The sequence below is a fragment of the Stenella coeruleoalba genome (assembly GCF_951394435.1).
Source record: "Stenella coeruleoalba genome assembly, chromosome: 9".
Lineage (NCBI taxonomy): Eukaryota > Metazoa > Chordata > Mammalia > Artiodactyla > Delphinidae > Stenella > Stenella coeruleoalba.
The window spans coordinates 2,298,968-2,313,103 of NC_137155.1; the positions used below are offsets into that span (position 1 = coordinate 2,298,968).

A 14,136-nucleotide genomic window follows, 5' to 3' on the forward strand; every position below is an offset into this window, starting at 1 on the left:
TGCTGTTAGAAGAATTTGGTTGTTTCTGTTGTGTGAAATGTAACTATTGGCACGTAGTCTTTACAGCTATGAGACGTTTCAGGTTTTCTATTTATTCTTGAGTCAGTTCTGATGACATATTTTTTGTAGCTATTGAATATGTACATTTGTAGGCAATTCTGGAATGATGTAATTCATAGTACTCTCTGACTCGTTTTTCAAATGCCTGCTGTGTCTGTGGTTTTGTCTTTCTTATATTTCCAGTTCAGTGAACTGTGCCTTCTCCTCTATTTCTGGTCCTTCTTTCTGGAGATCATCTATTTTATTAGGCAGGTCAAGGACCAGCATGTGGCTCTCTTGATCTCTGCTCCTGTTTCCTTATTTCCTAATTCATGTCTGTCTCTTCATCGTCATTATTTCCCTCCTTCTAGTTTTGAGGGTTTATTCTGTCGCTGTTTTCTGGCTTCCTTTGGGCCCTTAGCTAATTATTTTCTGGCTTTCATGTTTTCTGTTTAAGTCTGTTCTCCAAGTCCTGCTTTATCGCATGCCCATGAATTCTGTCACATCTTCATATTCATTCAGGTCCTACGATTTCCAGTTTCCCTTCGTTCATTGATCCATGGCTCCAGTGGGTCTGTGGTGGTTTGCTCTTCAAAATTTAGGTACCAGCTTTGCTTTTCTGTGAATTTTAACGATATTACAGAGAAGAAAACTTTATTTAAACAAGCAAATGGACGTGTGCATGCACATACGCAGACACACACGCTTGCACAGAAACACCCTCTCTAGGCACCAACGTCATCTCACCCCTGATGGGCCTCACGGTGAGGAAATCCTCTCCCTGTCACCGGACACATCCCTGAGGGATGGTCCATGGAGGAGGGGGCAGGGGACACCTGTCCTGTGCAGAAAGCATGGCTTCTTCAGTTGTCTTTTTAAGAATCTACAACACTGTGTGTGAAGGGCTCCCTGAATGACGGCCCCTGTTACCGCTTGGTGCCAGAAACAGTATAAAGAATTCAAGATGCCAAAAGCATGAGGACCAAAGTGCAAAGAAACAAAGGAGATTCAGAGAAAACTGTGCTGTCATGCACAGGTTCTAGAATACGTCTTACCATAACCAGAGTGACTTAAAATCTTCCCAAGTAACTGAATTTTTCAAAAAAATCCAAAATAACAGGGGTGTACAAAAGGTATAAAACTAAAAAATTTAATTTTATTTGGAAAAAAATTAACCCTCTTTTTTAAAGGCAGAGTAAAACATGCCCTTGGTGGAATTTGAGGCTTTCTTTGGAGAAAATCTGATCTTAAGGGACATTGCGGTCAGAGCAGAGTGGTTCATATTTACATATAAAAGATTCAAAATACCCAAATGAACAATAAAGAACTTATGAAGACAATAATGAAATCATTATAAAACGTATTTACTGGGCTTGTAATGAGGTCAAGTTTTTAAAACTTCTGTTATCTTGTCCATTTTAATATGTAGAGAATATAACCAACAAATTGAGTTTAAATTATGGACTAACCATTGATAAAATTTCATTAAACAAAAGACAGACCCTTATGATTTTGAGGAATACAAAAAAGCCAGTGAGAGCAAAAAAACACAAAAAACAAAATCCATTTACACGTTGTTTGTTGTATTAGCAAAACCTTTAAACACATCTATAAAAGATTCACAACCTAGGGCTTCCCTGGTGGCACAGTGGTTGAGAGTCTGCCTGCCGACGCAGGGGACGCGGGTTCGTGCCCTGGTCCGAGAAGATCCCACGTGCCGCGGAGCGGCTGGGCCTGCGCGTCCAGAGCCTGTGCTCCCCAACGGGAGAGGCCACGACAGTGAGAGGCCCGCGTACCGCAAAAAAAAAAAAAAAAAAAAAAATCACAACTTAGGACTGTTTGTGTTCTACTGTGTTAGGACACCTCATTTTTTGCTGCAGTAACCTCTTAGAATAGCAAAATATATGTATGTGATCCCCTGGATTTTCACAACAGGGCAGAAAAGCCTCTGAGCAGACTCTTAGCCATCCTTCTCTCCCTGCTCTTTGTCACCAGGCCGCAAGGCTTGCTCACCTCCTCTGCAAACACGCAGGGGCCCCCAACCTGGGCCCAGCTTGTTCAGTGGACCCGCAGCTCGGGTAGGCAAAGGGGTAGCTGCCTGGAACCAGCAGAGGAACGCTGTGGTCCGTTCACTCTCCTTTGGACTTTAGGCTGCATGGGCCAGGGCTAAAATCCAGGATTATTTTCAGTATTCAGAGGGAAAGCGGAATCAGAGTCAGACTGAATGAAAGTGGACCTAGAATCAGGGCCCAGTTTTGCCTCACTCACACTAAAAGCAGCTCTTGCTCTCCAGTTTCTCTGTATCCATCCGGGACAATTCCAGCGTGTTCTCTGTGCATCCTTCTGTCTACCTGTGTGTTTGTGAAATGGGTATTGCTTTGTGTGCTCGTCTTCATTTGCATCCCGGGAGATACCTAATTCTGTATCTGACTCTTTTTACTCAGTTACAGTTTTTGAACCTTCACCCCTATTGCATCAGACACTAGCATGGATGGCTGCATGCCATCAGCAAACCCAGGCACATCTCAGAACTCCAGCTGCCTCACCTGGATGAGGGACGATAATTCCTATACCAGCAGGACTGCGATAGGATCAGGGGAGGTGGTGAATGAGAAAGTAAAAGGCCACCTACTAGCAGGTAATAGCTTGAGCGTAACATTTGTACTCGAAGCATCAGTACTGCTGTAAACCAAAGAATCAGGCACCCCTGGATGAGGGTTTAGGTTCATTTGCTTTGCCCATTCCAGCCAGGGCAGGGGGAATTCTCTTCACACAGCCCAAGGACTTAGGTTTACATCTCACTTCTTCATAGAATCTGGTGCTGTGATTAACTTGGTACATCATTGCTTCAAACCAGAAGTATCTGGGGAGCAACTATAATCTTTCACGTGTGCGTGCTCGAGGAGCCTGGTGCTCACAGGTGCACAGGGCCAGGCTGGCCACGGGGCTGTGCCAGGTGGGAAGGAGGCCCCAGGATCCCAGATGGGCAGAAATGATGCTTTAAAGGCGCTCAGTAATGGATGAGACATTGGAAAATTGCACATTTATGTAAAAACGCCAACTTTTAAATATGGGCAGCTTATTTAAAAGGAATTTAAACCTACATGGACCACAGGAAACCATCTTCAGTAGCTGTCACCTCTTCTGAGTTTGCTGTCGTGCACACGTGCGCCTCAGGGCCTTTGCACTGGCTGCTGCCCCACACCCCCACACCCGCATTGTCTGGACCCTCCTCACGTGCCCTCTGTCAGACGCCACTTCACCAGACAGACTTCTGGGCAATGAACAAAGGGGCCGATCACGGGGTCTCGCCCGCACACCCCCCTCTACCCCCAGCTCCCCACGCTTCTCCCCTGAACCGCTCCCCTCTGTCTTCCCAAGCCCTTCCCTGCCCTGCATCTCCTCACCCCATGGATCTTGGTTTGCACTGGACTAGACTTGATTTCATTTAGGTTCTCAGTTTCCTTTGGTTGTATTTTATTTACTGAAAGCTCTATCCCATGGCTGAGACTCCTCGAGTCCAGGAATGATAGTGCTCTGGTTTCAGTCCACAGCGCTCAAAACAAAATGCTTTCCAACTAAATCCTGACCTTCCCTTCTCCTTGTAGGTCTTGGTTTGGACGGGGCTGCCCCCAGTTGCAGATGCTGCTTCACTAGCGTCACCCAGGGCAACCCCTGGGGTGGGGGTCTGGGCGGGTGTGTGAAGGACCTTGTGCTGAGCACCCCACAAGCTGGAAAGTGCTCAACGCACCCCTGTGGGCAAGGAGAGAGAACTTCTCTGCAGGGAAGGGGTGCTTGGCGCAGTGGGGTCAAAGGAAAACCGGCGTTTGATAAGAATCAAAAACGCAGAAAGTAGTAGGTGGCATAATTAAGATTCTAGGGTTTAAAGTAAGCTGACCTGGGTTAATTCCCTAAATTTTAGCCTTCTGGCTTTAACTAGTAATTTCTTATGAGCACTGTTCTGGGCTGAAGTGTGTCACCATCCCCCAAATTTATACATTGAAATTCTAACCCCTGGTACCTTAGAAAGTGACTGCATTTGGAGACAGGGTCTTCAAAGAGGTAATTAAATTAAAATGTGGTCATACGTCTGGGCCCTGATCCCATATGACTGGTGTCTTTCTAAGAAGAGGAAATTTGGACACAGACATGCACAGAGGGACAACCATATGAAAACCCAGGGAGAAGAAGGCTGTCTACACGCTGAGGAGAGAGGCCTCAGGAGGAACCAGCCCTGCAGACACCTTGGTCTCGGGCTCCTAGCCTCCAGAATTAGATTTCAGTTTTTTAAGCCGCCCAGTATGTGGTACTCTGTGACAGCAGCCCTAGCAAGGTAATATAAACACAGCGCCCGAAATAGTACACATGGGTAATTTTTATGTTAAAACACGAATCCTTCAAGATCAAATTCCATCAATCAATATTCATATCATCATTACCATATCTCCCAGATGTGTGAAATCACCTCAAAGCCCTTGACAACCGCTCTGGCCAGGACCTCAATAGCTCAGGAGAGAGAAGGCACATCCTCTATTATAATTAAAATTTTTACTCTATTTATTTAGCCTTTCAAACCCACAGGCAGGTGGGAGGCCCCCACCCCTCAATTCCCCACTCCGAGGGGATAACTAATCACCCTTCTCTTTGGCAAAATTTCAAATACTGGAGGCTGCTCTTGTGTCTCGTGGCTCATGTGTAAGTTTCTCCTACAGGCTCGTAACGCTCAGGTCCGTGTTCCATCTCCAAACGACGTGGCCTCATCCCTACATTTCCCGTCTCCTCCCATACATCACCTCCCCTCTGCCATATCCCCCTCTACGGGCTGGTCCTGAACAGAAGATGCCAGAAGGGACCTGTCTGCGACAGATTAACACACACAGCCCGCAGCTCTGGCCGCATCTTCCAGCAGCCTCGGCCGTCACACCAGGCTCTGGGAAAGGCCACGGATAAAGCACGTTTTCTGTCATCCTTAACTTGCTCCCTGGCTTTCTGGATGCAAAGGCAGATGCTACATTTATTGTATTCATCCTTATCACATCTCAGCTTTTGGCTCATACATCAGTGGGCCCTGACAGCTGCAGTCTCCCTGTCTGGAAGAGGGGGCAGCCTCTTTGCAAGGCTGCCTGGGGGGGCAGTGACTTCGGTTGAATTGCGTGTGATGACGGCAGCCTGCACGGACGGGGGCTCCTTGCACATCCATTTTTGCTATTACTTTACCCAGGAAATGAATGGAACATCACGGCTTACCACAAGCCCCTCTGGGGTCACCTCGCTCCATCCCCCATCAGCCGTCAGCTGGTCTGTCCAGGCTGGCTCTGTGGCTTTTCTCTGCCAAATGCCTTAGCTAAGGGCCCCTTAGCTGCCAGTTAACTTGCTCTGAGGCCAGCACCCCCCCTCACAGAACAGAGGCCTCGGGGACCCCTGCCGGCCCCATGCCAGCTGGGTGCTCTGGACCCACAATCCACCCGTCAGCTCCCTCGGACAGTGTTTGCACCCGACCCAACACCCCAGCAAAACAGAATTACATCTCAACCCGAATTAAAGTTTGAAAAAAGGAAGTTTTGACACGCTGCATAAACTAGTCTTAAAGTGTTCCGATCCAGGTAAAATGGACAAACACAACCACAAGAATATTAACATTCATAAAAGCTGTATCTTTTATCAGTTCTTATTAACATTTCAGAAAAACTGTAGCCCAAATACGAATGGGTTTTAAAATCATGTATCAGAGTTTGGGTCAAAGACTGACAAAAAAGAGAATTTGATTTAAACAGAAGTGAAGCACTGAACATGTAGTTTATCTTTAGACAGAGTTCAAGGGAAACTGATTATTTGGTGAACTGACTTTAGCCGGATTACGTGAGAGCTGGTTTCCTCACCCTTCTAAGGTGGAAAACCATTCACTTAATTACACAGTGAACAATTTTGCACAAAATTCATGCAAGGCCTCCTGATCTCAAGATTCATTAACCACCTTCTTACTCTAAAAAACTCAGAAGAACTAGTTTCTAGTAAAATCCCTTTCCACTCCCAGTCATCATGATTTCTTTAAATATTACCAATGTAGTGAAATACCCGCCACTTGCATTTTGGAAGTTTGGAATTCTTTTTTCTTGCTCTAGAGATAACCAATGTGATGCCGGTACTGCCGGTAAGAATTTTCAGGGAACTGCTTAGAAAACAGAATTGCTTTTATTTTTCCTTAGCAAATGCTTTTAGGCATATAGACTTAGATTTATGAAACATTTACGAATAAAAACATAGAAGCAAATGATTTAGAAATATGTGCTAAGGTTACTAAGCACTGTTTTTTATTAATGCTAGATAGCTTAGACCAGAGATTTTCTCTGTTATCCTCTTTTCTTGTGCCAATATGTTCTAGATAACAGCATACAACAGGGTAAGATTTAGCAAGCATTCCACCCATGGCTCAGAAATGCAGGCAAGCAGTAAGTGATGTACGTGCTTCGCCGGCCATCGCACCTCGCCTGCCGGGTTTCTTTCATATAAACTAGTCTGAGGAGCAGTGCAATTGCAGGGTAATTGGCATCTGATGAACAGGGCAACTTACCACATGGCAGAGCAGTCAAAATTCACCAAAAGCCATTTGTGGGGATTAAAGTTAAATGACTCTGCATACTGCCAAGGAATAATAGCAACAAAAAGAAAACAGTTGTTAATGTTTAGCTATAAAACAAGACCTCGTACATAGTAAATAACAGTTTGCAGTCTCAAATGAAAACCAGCATGACCAGACAGAGGAGAAGGGAAGCAGCTGAACCGTGGGGTTTGGGGCTCGCGGGCACTCGGGAAGTTCTGGGCAGCCACCGCTCCTACCTGAGCCTCTTTTCTTTCATTTTCAAATCCTGTCTCGTGAAACGTGAAGCTAATGTAGATCTGATTCTGGGCTGAAGCGCAAGGGGAGGAAGAGAGCTTTGGAGCCAGAGAATCGGGGTTGGCTTCCGGGCACAACCGCCTGTCCATGTGGCCTGGATGGGAGTTCTGCTTCGTGGGGAAGGCGTGCAATCAGAGCCACAAACTCTTCAGTGCAGCTCCCGAGGGTGACGCAGAAACCGTCCAGTGCAAACACTGAGACTGTCGCTGCTCCGTGGTTGTAAAGCCAGCCAGGTCGCTGGCCCAGGGAACCACGTGATGAGAAAATGGCTACTGACCTCCTGCAGCTCTGGTTAAGCGGGGAGACCTGGCAAGAGAACAGTCCCTGGGCCATATGAAAACGACCGCCAGGTAGCCCTCAAGCTGGCTCCCCGCTCAGAGGCGGAGGGAAGGGACTGGCTGAGCCGGGCTGGGATGTACCTCAGGGGAGGGTGTGCCCTGCAGAGAGACACCCACAGAACCAGAGCGACGCTGAGGTCCGCTGGACGTGAAGGGTACCCGGTTGCCGACTGAAAAAAATGCACAACCTCAAAGTTGAGTTATGCTTTTTTTGGCGGACTTTCCGAGAACTTCAAGCCCAGAAGACAGCATCTCAGGTAGCTCTAAGGGACTGCTCTGAAGAGGCGAGGGGGGAGCCAGGATCTAGAGGGGTTTTTGCAACAAAGACCAGGTAGTGGGAACATCAAAAGATTACTGTTAATTAAAGAAAACCAGACATCTCAAGTTAAGGAATTTAGCTCTTTTCTGTGCATCTATGGGAAGATGCAAGAGTCTGGACTCACTGAAATCATCCCTTTGACGGGCACCTCGGCTACCTGGGACCAGTGTCCTGTGCTTTCCCATCCTGAGTTCCCTCAGGGCTCACTTTCAGGGCGGCTGTCATGCGATGGCTTGATGGCTGCAAATCCTTTGTCTACTGACATGGCAGCAGCCTTTTCTACAGGAATTTATAAGTGAGGGATTGGAACGAGGTAGTATCTAGAGGCTTCTTATGATGCATGTGTTAATCCTCATTTGGTGTAGGGCTATCATTTGGATCAGGGATGCATTTCGAGGACCCTGGATAATTGAAAATATGCAGAATTTCAAAGCATAATCGGAGCCCGACCCTGACAAAGGTCATGGGAAGTTTCCATCATCGTGAGGAGACCCACCCTGGCAGCAACACAGACACAGTTCATATCTGGGGGGGCTCGCCTGCTTTGAAACTGTGGGTCCCAATTCATTTTTAATTGGGGAGATTCACAGTTCTACTTTCCCACATAAAATGAGATGTAACTCACGGCTTATGTTGCATGCTTTCAAATTTGCAGTCTGAAGTCACATAAAATTTATCCACATTTCAAACTACTGGACAATTCGGAATGATCAAAATTTTAATTCACAGGTGCCATGTCAGGCAACTGGACCGATCTGGCCTGGGAAATACTTTATGCATAAGTTTCCTCAGCTTTATGAACTAGCAAAGTTCTCAGAATGTAGGTATCATGAGCAGCAATGGGAAAGTGAAAATTTCATGGCTAATCTTCAGTAATCAGGCTCAGCCCATTTTTTTCATTTAATGGGTTTGGTTCTTTTACCCACATTGATGTAACAGATCAACAACGGTTCCCGTTTATCTAAATGTTTTCTCCTTTATTTCTAAAGATACCATCCACATTCACCGTACTCATAACAGTAACAGGGTCCCTTCCTGGATGCCAGTGGTAACAACTGCCAACAGCTGGCTCTAGGTTCAAGTTCAAGTGTCATCCCATTTTCAAGTAGAAAAATGAGAGATTTCAACCACCGAGACTGGCCAAGGAGGGCAGTCTGCGTTTCCACTGAGCCATCACAAGTGGCGAGCTCTTAAGATTATCAGAGTGCCGGCTCTTGGCGTATCCTCTGGCTGATGAACAGGACCTGGGTCCACCTGGAGGCCACACGGCTGCATCTATAATTGAAGCAGAAGGATGGCAGCGGCCATGGCAAGGCCCCAGCTGGGAGGAACCTCGTAGTGGGGGAAGCTTCGAAGTCTCCCCAAGGCTGTGGGACACCTCTTCTCCATCCCAACGAGGGAAGGGAGGGGGGTAGCCAGGAGGGGCCGACAGGGAGATGCGTGGTCACCAACGGCAACCTCACCTGTCTGCCCGCTCTGGGGGAGCAGATTCATTTCCCTCGAGGTTCCAATAAAAGCAATATTGAGAAAGAGACAGGAAATGACAAGTTTCATTTGTTGATAACGGGAAACAGAAGGTGAAAGAAGGGGCTTTGTTTGCTAGGCATTTTATTAGTTCCCTCCTGGGGGCTGATCTGTGTAAACGTCTTTCATTACCCACTGTGACATTTTCTTCCTGCTGATGGAGAGGAAGGTTCTTATCTGCAGGGAAGGGCCGGGCCAGACAGGATATTGCTCCCCTTATCTGCGAGCTGACCAGCAGGCCCTCCCAGCCCAGGGACCAGTGGCCACAGGAGGACAGATGGCAATGACTCATTGTTGGGTATGAAATCCTGTCTGCTGCTGATAGGATCTCACTGCAGCCCCACCACGGGGGTGGTCTGACAATTGGACACCCCCATGAAAGTGAAACCTCGAGCTGTGAGTTCATGGGGAAGAGAAGAGTGTAAGGGGGACAGATCGTGAGATTCCACATCTGATACTCAGAGTTAGAAAAGACCAGGCCTTGGGAGGGGCACATACATCGCACATGAATACTTTGCCCTTGGTCCCTGGAGACCATAGGGACAGACATTCCCAGTGATGTGTATCGTCACACACAAGACCACAGGACCACAACAAAAGGTATTTACATGGTACAGAGATTTATTCTTCACTTCCTAGCACCAAACACCCACCTAACTAGCTACCAGCCGTAAACTATAGAGGCCAGTGTGAGCTTCCCGTTACCAGAAGTTCTCACGTACTACACCCATTCCCAATATTTCCAGAGGTCTCTGGAAGCTCTATTTACCCCCCGAGGGTTCATCTAAGCCCTCGCACACATTCAGTGATCAATAAGTAATTATTGAGTGAACGAGTGAATAAATGGATGGATGTGAGGGAGCTATAAACCAGAATGCGCCTTCATTCATTAGTGATAAAGGCATTTTTCATCCCAAAGAGGGGAATTTTGTATTCTATGCCTCTGACACCCACTTTGCTGGTATTATGGTGTTATGAGAATCCAAATTAGTCACTAGAAAATCGATCGGCAGCAGGCAAGAGAGCAGAGGGAGGTTTGGAGTGATGGTCTCTCCAGGCCGTGGTGAAAAATGATAATGGTGTGGAATGCGTGCATAGCTTGCTGTATTCAGACGCTGCTTCTCAGCCCTTGAAATATGGTTAACTTCTCTGATCCTTAAAACAACCCCTCAAAGGAGGCATGATTACGAAATCCATCTTGTGAGGTGGGGAGAGGATACCAGGCTGCCCGAGGGGACATGGCTGGTCCTAGGGCAAAGCCAGGATGCAAACAGGCTGTCCAAGGCCCAGCACCTTGCACCTCGTGAGGTCAAGGTCTCGAGAAAGCCCTGCCTCTGAGCATGAAGCCATTCCTGGCCTCCTCTGATTTATTATCCTCTTCCCCCGCTCACTGACAAAGTCTGCCACCCTGGACCCTTCCTGGCATGTACATCTGAGTCCCTGGCAAGGAGGAACTTCCTGCCCCGTGAGCTGCCGACAGTGAAACCCGGCTCCAGCCTGAAACAACTCATCACTTAGTGTTAACTCTGCACCCTGCAGAAGCAGAGCATCTGTCAGTCGTTTTGGTGGCTGTTTTTTCCATCTCAGTGAAAGTGAACAGCATGCTCTGTCGCGTGATCAGAACATGACTATTGATCCAGATCACATGGAATTGCAGGTGGTTTTTTAAAAAATTATCCCTTGATCTGAAACTCATTCAGGTTTTATTTTCTTCCTAAACAGTTTCCCACCGTTTGTAAGCTCAACTCTATCCTATCATGATAGCTCTGCCCAGGATTTGCAGATGGAGAAATAGTGTAAACGTCAGGTGTATTTTGAGAAGACAAGGCTGTATGATCGGGAAGGTTCTCACCCCTTGTCCCAGGGAAGTGTAACCTCCACTCATCACAGAAACTGGTTTGGAAGTCATTTGCTGAAACGAACCACAGTAGTAAAAATTATAAATGTCACATCCTTGTAAGGAGAAGTCACTGGTCACAGGATACCTTTCAAAAACACTCTTGTGGAAGAGCATACTCACCTCCACTCCATTCAGAAGATGCCGGAACTCGGGGCAGATGAAGGCGCTGCCCGCGTAAGCAGCGTCCACATGCAGCCACACGTCCTCCTCGCGACCTGAAGCCCAGAAGCGACCTGTGAGCGCTCGGAGGGCCGCCCTCATCCCGGGGTCAGAGCACCTGTCCCAGCCCAGCATCTTCTCAAATACAGTCTGTCAAGAGCATTTGTTGGCCTGATGTCTGCATCCCTGACAAGCAGTGATGCTGAGGCAGAGGCCATGTGCTACTGGCCCCGACGGTGCCTGGCACGGGGACCAGAGCTCAGAGAACGCGTGGAGGTGAGGGGAACCCCTGACCCTCGGTGTTGACCCTCACGCCTAGCAGAGCCCCAAGGAACCAGCCTACCCCACACCAGCAGCCCGTCCACCCACATCTACTCCAGGTAGGTGCCATGCTGTGCCCTCCCCACCTCACCCTCGGGGAACTTTCTCCTCGATTCTCTTGGGTCTGAAGTCCTTCCCACAAGCATCTCGTAAGGCTGGGACCACGCGGTCCACACTGGTCTCTCCACCCCCCCAGGAAGTTCAGTCACCAGATTTACGCTTCCTGAGATCATTCTCAGCTCCCTTCATGAATGAGATTTTTGTGTTCCAGCCGCACTGGAAAAGTCTCGCGGGAAGGGCACCTGCCTGACTTTGAGCTGGGATAGAGTCCTGTCTAAATGTGGTCCCTCGGGACTTCCCTGGCTGTGCAGTGGTTAGGGCTCCGAGCTTCCACCGCAGGGGACACAGGTTCGATCCCTGGTCGGGGATCTAAGATCCCACATGCTACATGGTGCGGCCAAAAAAAAAGTAAAATAAAAAATAAATGTGCTCCCTCAATTCGAGCGTATCTGGGCTCCACTCCCGTCTCCAGCCACCCAGCCACCGTGTGGTCTTACTGCCCTCCTGCAAGCTCGTTCCCCTCTTAGCAAATGGAGATGAAACAGCATCCAGACCTTGAGGGACAAACGAGGTAACACTCATATGTGCCCATCACGACACTAGGACAGACTCGCTCCTAGAGGAGCGATGGGATCCCCGTAATTATTTCCTGCCTCCGTGCTGTAGACTGCCCACAGCCGTGAAATATGCAATCAGGAGAGGTTGCGGGTCTGCAGCAAGGGGTGGGCGTCCTTCCCTTCCAGGGGCGGAGCTGCCCCAGGAGCGCCAGATCAGGGCACCCTGGCAGGGGTCCGTCGGCACCTGCATTTGTGCTGGTGGATGGATTCACGGTTCACTTTTGCGTGCGTGAGGCTGATTGATCACACACGACGCTATGAGGAGTGAGGAGTGGTTCTGAGCTCTGCTGATAAAAGACAGAAGAGGCAATTCAAAGCCTCGATTCAGTTTGATCTTCAGGATGGAAGGGATGAAGCCTTTGGTTGGATCAGGATCAAATGTGTCCGGGGGGTGGTGATATCACCACAGAGGATCACACTGAGTGAACCTAAAGCACGTCTTACGGGTTCATCGCTGCACTCAGACCAGCCTCCCCAGGCACCCGTGGAGCCCCCCATGGATGTGGCCATGAGCCAGGAAGGGAGAAGGGGGATCAGGAAAGGACAGGACGGCTGTCACTGCTGCAGCAATGCTGTCATCTGTTGCTGCTACAGCTCAGACCCGCTGAGGGGAGGGAGACGCTTCAGACGCACGTGCAGGATAGACACAAAATCTCAAGGCAGGTCTGTGCTCTCCTCGCGGCTGTGGGAGCTGCTAAGGGAAGCTGCATTTTCTGATGGAGGTGCTTGGGTGGAGTTTGACTGTGTCCGGCTCAGGACTGAGCAGCGAAGGGTCAGGCAGACAAGGCAGGAGGGACACAGCCGTGAGGGCTGGAGGAGGGGACGGAGTCTGGGAGCTGCAAACGGGCTCTCCTTCCCCCTCGGCCCTCACCCTGAGAGAGGGATGCTTGTAACACAGTAAAACCCACACCCCCTTACTTTAGCCGGACCTACCTCGGGACAGATGGAAGAGAGGAGATCTGACACTGAACCCCCAGGACGGGGCTGTAACGATGCCAGCCCTCAAGGCTCTGTCACTCCAGAGGGTACGGGAGATCCAGGAGGGGCAGTGGGTGGGGAATGATGGGGGGCCGCTCAGGGTTTCGAAAGCGGGGCACCAGAAAGAAGGTGGCAGAGAGAACTAGCCTTACCCCAGAAGAGCTCTGGCCTTTGCCCTCGGCTCTAGGGAGGGGACCTCTAGCCCCTGGAAGGCCCGGCCTGAGAGGAGCTGCGGCCCCCAGACGGCCATTCCATGTCCGTCCTGAGTCCTGAAGGACTGGGAACGAAAGGTATGAGCTGGATGTCCGGGAGGGGCTGGGGAAGGAGGGCAGCTTCCCGGCCAGTGTGTGACACAGCCCAGTACACACCCTGACACCGAAGGCTCGGCAAGCTTCCCTGGCAGGGAGGGCCCGCTCTCTGGGCCTACTGTCACGCATCAGGGCTGGTGGGGGGGCCCCAGGGTGACTTCACAGGAGAGGGCGACCCGAAGCCCCAAGTTTGGACCCTTCCCCACTCTGCCCCAGGCACCTCCTCCTGCCATAAACCGTAACCACAAGTATGCGCTCAGGTGTGGAGCGTCAAACCAGAGGGAAGCTGTGGAAGCCCTGACCTTGGAGCTGGTGTCAGGACCAGGGACAGCCTGTGAGGGACTGGATTCCCTCTAGCCGTGTAGTTGGCCTAAAACCCCTGCAGGAGGACCTTCCAGACGCCCATGGGGAGTGGATTCCCAATGGGCTTCTCTTCTCTCCACGGGGAGGGGAACAGCCTCGAGCACCACCTCTGCATCCCAAGTCTTACGTGTGATCGGCTGACAGCACAACCTGCCTTCTGTGCCCACCGAATACGGTGGGCATCTGTAGGGGTCAGGGGTCACTGAGACCCCAAGGCCAGAGCACAGGAGTCGCATGCCCCAGGACGAGGCCCACCCAGCACACAGGCAAGGTCGCCTCGACGGGGAGGTTTCTGATGCGTCCAAGAGGGAAGGG

At 49.6% G+C, this 14,136-nt stretch overlaps 1 protein-coding gene across 4 annotated transcripts in view; it reads right to left on the minus strand.

The window, feature by feature from the left end:
- Nucleotides 1–14,136, minus strand: part of DDC (dopa decarboxylase) — a gene marked incomplete at its 5' end in the record, with an annotated part of 53,969 nt that overhangs the window by 11,427 nt on the left and 28,406 nt on the right. For all 4 annotated transcript variants that reach the window (XM_079932095.1, XM_079932092.1, XM_079932094.1 and 1 more), the window contains 2 exons: nt 6,611–6,678; nt 11,136–11,230. In XM_079932095.1, coding sequence (XP_079788221.1) covers nt 6,611–6,678; nt 11,136–11,230 — 163 coding nt within the window. The remainder of the gene's footprint in view (nt 1–6,610; nt 6,679–11,135; nt 11,231–14,136) is intronic.